Consider the following 10,955-nt stretch of genomic DNA (forward strand, 5'->3'; position numbering starts at 1 on the left):
TCCCTCTCTCTCCTCTCTCTCCCCCCTCTATCTCTCACCCCTCTCTCCCCTCTCTTTCCCCCCTCTCTCCCTCCCCCCTCTCTCTTCCCCCCTCTCTCTCTCTCTCTCCTCTCACCTCTCTCTCTTCCCCTCTCTCCTCTCTTCCCCATTTCTCCCTCCTACCTCACTCTTCCCCTTGCCCTCTCTCCCCTCTCTTTCTCCTCTGTTGCTATCTCTTTTTCTTTGCCCCCTATCTCTCTCTTTCCCCCGTTTCTCTCTTTCCCCTCTTCTCCCTCTCTCTTTTACCACCCCTGTCTCTTCCCCTTCTCTCTCCCATTCTCTCCTACCCTCTCCTCCCTCTCCCCCCCTCTCTCTCATCCCTCTCTTTCTTCCCTCTCACCCCCTCTATCACTTCCCCCCCCTCTCTCCACCTCTCTCTCTCCCCCCCCTCTCTCTCTCCCTCTCGCGCCCCCCTGTCTCCTTCCCCTCTCTCTCTCTCCACCTCCCTTTGAGAGTCTGTCCCTTCGGCACAGAGACTCGCGGCAGCGCAACACTTCCGACGCCCCCGACGCCCGGGACATGCACTGTCCGGAGTGCTCCATGGCCAGAGCTGCAGCGAGCGACACACTGGCCCCAGCAAACACTCGTCCGTCCTGGCTCCCCACATCTGTTCCGGCTGCTGGTTCTGCTCCCATCACTCCCACATCCCCGGCTCTCCAACACCCTCGAACTGAGCGTAAAAAATTTCTGATGAGCGTGAGGGCTTGAGAGTTTGCTTGAGGGCGTGAGTCTCACGCTCAAAGCGTGAGAGTTGGCAGCCCTGAGTTTATTCTATTTTGTGTTGGGAAAACCCGGGACCTTTCCAGAGAGAGCATTGAAAAAGCGGACCTAACAAAAGTACTTCAGGGCTTAAGCTTCATATCAGTATTAAATGCTGGAAGGTGATTTTTTTTTTGTACTGCTTCCCATTGCCTTTTATTTTTGAATTAGAATTCACCAACAGGAATGCTAAGAAACAAAGGAAAGTGTCAAAAAATCATCCTTGATGCCACTTCAAGACCAGAGAATATTCCTCCTACCATAATTACGGAACTTGTGAAAGAAAGAACCGAACCCGGTGCACTCTCAACAGACACAATGCTACTCAATGGTTTGTATTTTCTAATTGTATTTTTTATCAATGTTAAATTACAACTACACTTTCTGGAATCTTCAAGTCAGAACTCACTAGATTAATGTTTTGAAATGCACACTATCGCATGAACTCAAATCTAGAATTTAGGTCCAGCTTTTGGTTTCTGTCCTTCTGAGTACATCGTCTTTTGTGGTGGTGCCACATTACATGGATTGTGCTACATTTATTAAGTTAAACCACAATCTCAGCTATGGCCAGTCCAGGATAACTGAATTTGGAAATCAATCAGTAGATGCCTAATTTTGATGCAACAGAAACTAAGTGAAATTCCACAAATGTTTCTTAAAGGTATTGAATCTTCATGCACTGTAATTGCTGTTTATTCCTGTGGCGTAAAATGAAAGCCTTATTTGTAACATTAAAACAAATAGTTTTGGACTGCTCTGGGTATAATATTTAAGGTCTTTCCATTATATGTGATATTCCATTAAATTCGTGAAATTGTGTTTTATCTTACAATTTTAGAAAAATCATAAACAATCAGTTGTGTTTTAGGCATCTGTGTGCACTGAATCTCGCAATGGATTTTCTTTAGTAATTAAACTGTTAGAAATTTGAACATGGTCAGGGCGAAGAATAACATATTGTAATTATACTATCATTGTACTCTCATTTTATATATCAGCATGATAATATGTCTTGTGAGACAGTAATAATCATTACAGCAAAATCGCCCATTGTCAGTTGTTACTTTTCATTATTCCCTTGAACAATGCTGTTTAGTTTACCAATAGTTGCACTGCCACATAGTATTATTTAGTGCTTGTTTTCCAGCAACAAATGTCACATACAGTAAGGACATTCACAATGCATCCCAAAGGTAGGTGGGAGTCCTGTTCTATCCAGTTTCTTTCTGAAAGTGGTGTGATCAAAATGTACAACGTTTTCTGCATTTCAGTTTCATTTGAATTTCACCTGAATTTATATACCACAGAGCTGTCATCCATGAGTTAATCCCACATTTATTCTACAAAACTGACTCAGTGACTCTAGTGAACTTTTGAAGATCTGACGTGTGAAGGTAGAAATCTGATTTAAATCTAAAGCAGCCAAAGTGCATTCACAGAAGAACCATGTCAGTGAAGACAAATACACCTTAATCAGCTGGTTCAATATTTAACTGGTCAACCATTGCTCGGTCTCTTAAACTTGTTGGTAATGTGCACTATGTCAATTGAGTATACTGTAACTATCTTTATTGCATACCTATTTAAAGATTTCTCTTAAGGGCCTGTCACACTTGGCGATTTTTCGGCGACTGTCGGCATCATTGACTGACGTATCAGGTCACCGAAAAAATCGCGGCGTGACAACGTATTGACGCGCGGTGTCTCCTCAAGTGTCGCAGCATTTTTTTTTGTCGCTGCTGGATTTTGAAATGTTCAAAATCTTTCAGCGACCCCGATAATTCTTAATTCTTTGGGTAGTGAAAAAATCAGCAGGGGCAGCAATTTCAAAGATTTTTAGCAACTTTTTACAAACTTTTGTAGAAAGGCTGCGCTGTGAGAAAGCAATGGCATATTTTATGTTTAGTTGTTTATAATGTGATGAATAGTTGTGAATATTTGATATAAGATTGTGGCACAGCTATGTATTATTTGTTAAGCAATGGAATATAAATTTGATGTTGTGCTCAATGCAGAATACAACAGTTTCTATACGTTGTACTCTGTTTCTAGAATTTGGTTCTCTTATTTCAGTGGAACTGATTTTCAGTAGCAGAACACAACATGTAGCAACTACTACAGTCCACATTTAATATCAGAGTCAGAGTCAGAGTCAATTTAATTGTCATTTGGACCCCTGGAGGTCCAAACGAAATGCCGTTTCTGCAGCCATACATTACATACAAATAGACCCCAGACACAACAATAATTGCATTTAACATAAACATCCATCACATAGCTGTGATGGAAGGCCAAATAAACTTATCTCTCCACTGCACTCTCCCCCCCCCGATGTCAAAGTCAAAGTCATAGCCCCCGGCTGGCGATGGCGATTGTCCCGCGGCCATTAAAGCCACGCCGGGTGGTGCGAGGTCGCACACCGGGTCTTGGTGTTGGAGCCCCCGGTGTGCGCTCGCAAAGTCCGCGGCCATTCCAGCCGCGCGGGGCAGTGGTGTCAGGCCCCGCTCCAGGAGCTCTTCGACCCCGCAACTCGGGCGGGAGAAGTCGCCGTTGCAGGAGCCCTGAGAAGCGGTCTCCCTCCAGGGAGCCGTGGGCTCCCGGTGCCGTCGTCCACAGACCCGTCGTTGGAGCCTCCGACTCTCCGGTAGCAGCAGCAGCATCAGCAGCAGCAACGACAGCAGCAGCAGCAGCGCTCCTCCACCGCTCCACCCGCTCCGGACTCGGCCAGCTCCGCGACGGCAACGGTGAGTCGACACCTGAGTCCCCGGCTTCTTCCTGTTGGAGGCCGCTCCTCGGTGCGGCCTCAACAACGACACCTGAGACCCGACGAGAAAAGGTCGGGTCTCCAGTGCAGGGAGAGATTCAAAAAGTTTCCCCCCCCCCCCCCCCACCCCCCCCACCCCCGCCCCCCCACACACACACCCCAACATAAAATAACAAAAAAAACTACATAAAAACACAGACAAAAATAATAAAAACGCGGACAGGCTGCAGAGGCCGCTGCTGGCCAGAGCCGCGCCGCCTACTGGTATAGGAATATACGAGTCCGAGGATGAATTTGTATCACTAAATGCGATCATCTGTTATACAAACTTATACATTTGTACAACTTGCAGTTGTTTCACTTCTAGAGAACTCTGGTCCACTTTGTGATTAGCCTAAGTGTAACCTGCTGCCTTTCATTTCTGTAAGCTCTTTAAAGAGCTCTAGCTTGCTGGGTCAATCATTTGCTGCACACTATCTCCCTGTTCAAATCCATTTGATTTACCCTCTCCTTTGGCAAACGTCCTATTCATTCCACAGGAAGTTGAAATAATGTTGCAGGAACAAGCTGAAAGAACGCAGAGTAAGAAATGGAAGAAAGAAAATACAAAAGTAAAGGGATAGGAAAAAATGAATGAAATACTATCGGTGAACCCTAGGTTGGAAAGTTTGAGAACTACTGTTCAATAGCCAAATTATGCCTACATTAAAAGAGTAAAAATTGTGTGGAAGCAACTTTATAATTAGTAGGCTGCAAAGTGTTGATGTAATTTGAAACTTACAGTATCTGTCACATGCTTCATTATCCATTTATGTCATCTTGGAAAACGATGCAAAAATCTTTTTTCAGCCACAAGCCTTGCTATGGATGTTGAAAACTTGGATTTCTCTGACAAACATGACTATGAATATATTAATGAAAATGAAATTGAAGATTTAAGAAAACAGCTAAATGAAAATTAACATCTAAGCAAGGAAAATTGCAAGAAAAATAGAGGTATTGTATTTCCTATTTCCTGTTCCTCCAGCACGTTGTGTTTTGTTTTTGTAAACCAATATCTGCAGTTCCTCCTGTTGTTATTTTACTGCTCCACTGCAAAATCTCCTCCAAATTATGCCTACTTTGATGCTTACCCCTCTACAATAATCAGTCTAAGGGGGGCCTGACCCGAATCATCACCTGCCCATCTGTTCCAGACATGCTGCCTGACCCACTTGAGTTACTCAGCGCGTTGTTTTTTTGTAAACCAGTATTTGCAGTTCTTTGTGTCTCCTGGTTTTTATTGTGCAAATGGTACTGTAAGTTGATGTGAAAGGCAGATGAACATGGATGTTCAGAAGTTGCAGTTTGGGTTGCATTGCAATGGCTTGTAAATAATTTTGATAGCTGCACCACGACAAGGCATTGATTGGCATGCATTTGAGCAGAAGATATATATTAAACTCATGTTTAAGTGTTTGTCATTTGAAGTGTAAGTCATACGCTCATAAGGGATAGCAGTGGAATTAGGCCATTCGGTCTGTCAAGTCTACTCTGCCATTCAATCATGTACCAATCAAGAATCAATCTATCTCTACCTTAAATATCCACTGACTTGGCCTCCACAGCCTTCCTCAGACTCACTACCGACTGACTAAATAAATTTCTCCTCATCTCCTTCGTGAAAGAATGTCTTTAATTCTGAGTGTATGACCTCTAGTACTGGACTCTCCCGCTAGTGGAAACATCCTCTCCACTCTATCCAAACTTTTCACTATTCTATATGTTTCAATTACTGTAATTTAATTAATATTATTATTCTGACAGGTTTTAATTTTCTTTTCAGATGGTTTACCCTGCTTAGGCATGACATAGATATTCCATAATGTCCCCAAAAAACTGTAGATGTTGGAAATCTGAAGTTAAAACAGAAAATGCTGGATCCATTCAGCAGATCAGGCAGTATCTGTAGAGAAGAAAATAGCCAATGTTGTAGGACAAGGATCTCTCATCAGAACTAAGAAAAATTAGAAATCAATCATGTTTTAAATTGCAGAGCGGGTTGAGAAGTGCAGTGGACAGAAGGATTATACAAGTTAGTGTGGAGACCAAGTGAGACTTGTTGGACATCCAGATACCTCTATTGCCATACTACAATGTTATTGGAGTGCTCTTCAGGCTGTCTGCAGCATAAACACCTAAACTTACAAATGCAAGTGCAGAAGTTTTAGATACCATCTTACAGAAAATTACGATCCAATTGATCAACGCCAATGCCGCATTTGCCGCTGTAGGTGTTGTAGGTGTCAAAACTGTTGGTCACTCACTTGTTATTACTTTGCACATTGGGGAGATTGATCTATGCAGGTTGTTATTTGTTAGACAATCCTGGGGTTGTGTGGGCAGTAATTGATGTGGTCAGTGGTTATAACCATTCCACCTTTCATGGTCTTGAGGATAGAAGTTGTTTAATGCTTTATCGGTGACAAACAAAATAATGGTCTCAAGATGAATGATTGTTCAAAACTTGTTAGCAGTCATAAAGATTTCTAACTAACTCGAGAATGGAAATGTTTGAGGTGATGCCCGAGTACAAAGCATCTTGTGTGTAAAAGGAGGCAGAGAGGGAAAGGGGGGAGGTGCAGCTCCTTACTAATTTAGTAATAGCTCCTTAAATTACAGGGTTTTAAAATTCTATTTCATGCCTAAACATCCATCTGGCAAAAAATAGATTGAGAATTGTGAAGGAATGACAGAAGATCACAGCTGGGGACGTTTCTCGGGTCCTGGAGGGAAGAAAGCAAGATATTTGGGCCTGCTGGTTGGGGGAAATTAGAGTTTATGTGATCACAGGATGCAGTGGTAGCAGCAAGGGCTTTGGGATGAGAGTATGCGAGCAAAGTGGTTGTGACTAGCAGAACAATGGCCAGAGACTTTGTGGAGCCTACCAGCTCAGATAGGCTTGTGAAAGACACTCATATTCTTCAACATGAATATGACCACCTCCTTCATGCTGTCAGATGGTGTTTTACAAGTTTTGGCAAACTTGTATGTCAACTCCGACATATACTGTAATCTCCCACCAACACAGCTACAAAATGAAACTTATGTACCAGATCTGTTTTCTCGTCCACAGCATTCCCGGCCTGTACCATGCCTTTCAATTAGATCTACTTCCAGGTGAAGATGTAAAGGGAAATAAAGCCTGTTTGTTGTTGAGATCAAATTGCATAGCTTTGCTTCAACTCCAGCAATACTTCTCCACCACACCACCCCAGGCACCAAGCGCATATAATAATAATAATAATAATAATAATAATAATAATAATAATAAACTTTATTTCGGACTCAAGGTCCAGACAAGGGGCAACATTACATTAAAATGCATTGCATATTAAAAAATATAAAGTACATATAAAATCTTAGTACATCACTTATAAAAGCATCATAAATATATATTTAAAAAAAACACAATACATTAATTAAAATCCAGAATAAAAGAATGATCAATGTCCTACAACGAGACAACGATACCAGTGCCTCCACAGCTGGGATTCGTAGCCATAATAATTACATTTTTAGAGACATTTATCATGCAAATGAATTTATACATATGACTTCTTAGGATAGCTTCTAAAGTACTGACTCCTGCAGCCACAAACATGTTACTAGCACTACACCATCTAGGTTTCCTTAGCAGTGTTCTCATGGCATCATTATATGACACCTTTAGTCTCTGCAAACTTGTCTTTCCATAGTTCGACCACAGGTGTGCAGTATAGAGTGGTGTGCAATATGCTCTAAATAGCGACATCTTCACCACATCTGCAAACGCACCAAACTTACGCAAGAGAATATTCTTCTGTACATGCAGCATGCATCGTTGCCTATAAATATCCTCATCATCTGTCATTTGTTCTGTAATAAAATGTCCTAGATATTTTACCTTATTACAGACATTAAGATTATTGTCAGACAAATTAAAATCAGGAAATTTTAGACATTTATCCTCTTTGGTTCTACAGATCATAACAGCACTCTTACAAGCATTAAATTTAATGTCATGTTCCATAGCATACACAGAACATATAGTAAGGAGCTGCTGGAGACCAGCGCTAATGGACTAAAGACCACAAGATTTTCTGCATACATAATATGGTTCACTAAAATATTACCAATCATGCACCCAGTATTACAGGCTTTCAATTGTTTGGGCAGATCATCAATATAAAGATTAAAAAGGACTGGGGACAGAATTCCCCCTTGTCTGACACCATTGCTAACCCCAAATGGGGCTGAGACCCTATTGCCCCATTTTATGTGCATAGTCTGGTGGGCATACCAGTAGGCACCCCTCTTTGACTCATTTTAACAAACAGCTTTCTGGGATTAACACGGTCAAAGGCTTTGGAAGCATCAATAAAGCACATAAGGATTGAAGAGTTTTTGCCTCTATATTTGCTTACAATCTCCTTTAGGGCATATATGACGTCAGTGCCATGTATAGCTTTAAAACCAACCTGGTTGGCTGTGGAGTTAACAAACTCATTTATTCTATCCAGCAGAACTCTTTCTAAAACATTTGACAATATGCTGGCTAAAGCTATGGGCCTGTAATTATTTAGTCTACCTACTTTACCAGCTTTGTCCTTAATGACCGGCACTAACAGAACAGACAACATTGAGTCTGGTAACAAGCCATGAATCATAAAGCCAGTAAAACAAATAGCAAGGAGAGGAGCTATCCTCATACTCATATATGACCCACCTGAGTCTAGTTTGGTGTTAGTGTGTTTAATTGAAAGACCTAACTCATATTTTAGGTCCACTCATGAAGTGTGGGCAGCGGTGAGGAAGGCAGGTGCAGGTGGTTTCCCATACAATTAGCTATTTGTTTCTATATTCTGAGTTTGGTCTGAATCCATTCAATAAGGAAAATGAACTAAGATTCACAGTGCTGTGCAACAGGCAATTCTGTTAAACCCCTATCAAATTACACAAAATAATTATATAATTACAAACACTACAAACAATATTGCATATGGTGTTACGTGAAATTATCAAAGCTATGATATAAAGCATTGCAAATTATTGTACTGTAATAGGTCCTCTATGCTGTGCCTTACATTATTTGCCTTAATTGCAGCTTTTTGTCATCCTCTCCCTACAGATGGTCAAATTTATTTGCATTGTGCCTTGTAAGATACTCTTTTAACTCTCAACATTACTTATTCGCTAATTCTAGATGGCTTCAGATTGACTTCATTAAGACCACTCAGATTATTCTGCCTGACTCCATGCACAATGTATCTTACAGCTTTATACCTTAACTGCAGCTGCCCTTCTCAATCTGAGCATTCTTTATTTATAATCCAAAGGTCACACCCATGATAATTTGATTAACTCAACCTTCCCTTTTGATTTTACAATCTCCATTCAATATGTCCCGTGTTGCAAACTTTGGTGTCCAGTCGGCACAACAAAATGCTGTGAAGGAGAAAAGTTTTTTATTCATTTGTCAGCAATCTATAACTTGTTAACAAATGCTTCCAGAAGTCACCGTGTTATAGTATATTTGCAGTGGCATTTTACAATGATGGCACTGTCACACTGTCATGGGTCAAGATGAAAAGTTTGTCTTTTAAATGAAGATCTATTTGAGGATTGGCAATATTGCAGGGTTCAAATATTTCATGATTGCCTTTCCATCTCATAGTCTGAGTGAAAGTTACAGCTCTGACACTGGGGCACTCAACACCTTCCGATAAATTTTCAGTTACCATTTTTGGTCAAATTTTGGTTTCACCGTGAGTTATACATTCTTGATGCAGTCAGTGCAGGTGCAAGGAATTTGGAATCCCCAGCAGTTGTTTACAGAGCAGAAAATCTTAAATATACATTTCCTTAACATTTACAAAAAATTTGCAGAGAAAAATTGTTGAAAATTCCCCAACCGCAGCCTCACCAGTGCCCAACTGATTATTCTATATTCCACACCGTGTCCACATTGCCTTTTCCTACCTGCTCTAGTCGTTTCTGGAGACTCACATTTGGGGTCAAGAATGTGCTAATATGATTTTCTGCCTTATGGTAACTTTATGTTCTGACTAACACTGTTTGTGTCTCAATTCTAGAAATCCAATAAGAAGAATTAATTAGCACCTGAGAGAACACGGAGGTATCAGGTTAGGTATAAGACATGGAATCTTTGCAATAATTTTTCCTCAAGACTTGATTTTAAAATATGAATGATGTTTCTGTTAAACTTAGGACATTGTAGTTACCTGGACAAATATTTTAATGTATCATGTTAAAGAAGATAATGGTTTCTATTCAGGCCGAAAATCTGAAGGAGTCAAATCATTCTTCATTGGACAAACAGAAATGGATACGTTTTGGTTCTGTTACTTTTTTGACTTTTGATTTTTATGATACTGAAATATTGCAAACAACTGTAATTCATCTAAATATTAGGAACATTTTACCAAATAAGAATAGATGTGTTGAATGTTACATTTGAGCATTAACTTATTGATTTCTATTGAGCAAAATTGAAGTATTTATTTTTATTTGCATAAATGTATACATGATCCACAAGAACCTGCTGTGTGTTATTGTAGCATTTCTACTGAGTAAATCTTTATTTCACCAGTGCTTTCAAATACATGAACTGTATTCATATTTTTTGTAAATGCAACATAAAGTAAATCATTTTTGTTAACAAAAGATTTCTGTGTATTTCTATAATAACGATCACGCTATGATTTGAGATTTTCTCCTTGGTTGAGCAGATCGTATAGCAATGTTACAAAATGTTGAGATTTTAAAAATCAAGTCTGCAATTTATCCCATCCGATAAAGCATAAAAATAAGTTTAATTTGACACCTAATTCACTTTCGTATCCTCAGTATTAAAAAGGTTACGGCCATTTTCATACTTGTAAATTAGCATCTTGTTCCTTATTGCTTTTCCATTGACTTAACACAAAAGCTGTGATCGAGGATGGTCAAAAGCCCATAACTTTCTTAAAAATTAAGAGAACTGAATGAAATTTTCAGTTATTATAGAGTGAAGCATTCTGAAACAAATATAAAACCTTACTTGGATGACCTTAAAGCATATAATTAGTTAATTACCTAATTGTAGCTAATTACAAAATTGACCATTGTGACGGAAATAGTAATAAACACCCAGACTGCCTTGAAAATTCCAAAATGGGATATTCTCAAGATCAGAACTTTAATATTATTGTATAATATGCTGTAAGTCCGTAACAGATAGGTAAAGAAATTATAATTTCAAGCAATAGACCACGTTGTCTAATGCATTTCGTTGTCTAATGCATTTCGTTGTCTCTGTACTGTACACTGACAATGACAATAAATTGAATCATTTCATTTCATTTTTTTT

The 10,955-nt window shown here is 39.8% G+C and overlaps 1 protein-coding gene across 1 annotated transcript in view; it reads left to right on the forward strand.

Moving 5' to 3' along the window:
• themis (thymocyte selection associated) overlaps nucleotides 1-10,321 on the forward strand; it is a 52,614-nt gene extending 42,293 nt beyond the window's left edge. The window contains exons 5-7 of the mRNA XM_055635642.1: nucleotides 970-1,129; nucleotides 4,415-4,561; nucleotides 9,679-10,321. Coding sequence (XP_055491617.1) covers nucleotides 970-1,129; nucleotides 4,415-4,527 — 273 coding nt within the window. The 3' untranslated portion in view covers nucleotides 4,528-4,561; nucleotides 9,679-10,321. The remainder of the gene's footprint in view (nucleotides 1-969; nucleotides 1,130-4,414; nucleotides 4,562-9,678) is intronic.
• Nucleotides 10,322-10,955: the final 634 nt, after the last annotated feature.

Source organism: Leucoraja erinacea, chromosome 5 (genome assembly GCF_028641065.1).
Source record: "Leucoraja erinacea ecotype New England chromosome 5, Leri_hhj_1, whole genome shotgun sequence".
Taxonomy (NCBI): Eukaryota; Metazoa; Chordata; class Chondrichthyes; order Rajiformes; family Rajidae; genus Leucoraja; species Leucoraja erinaceus.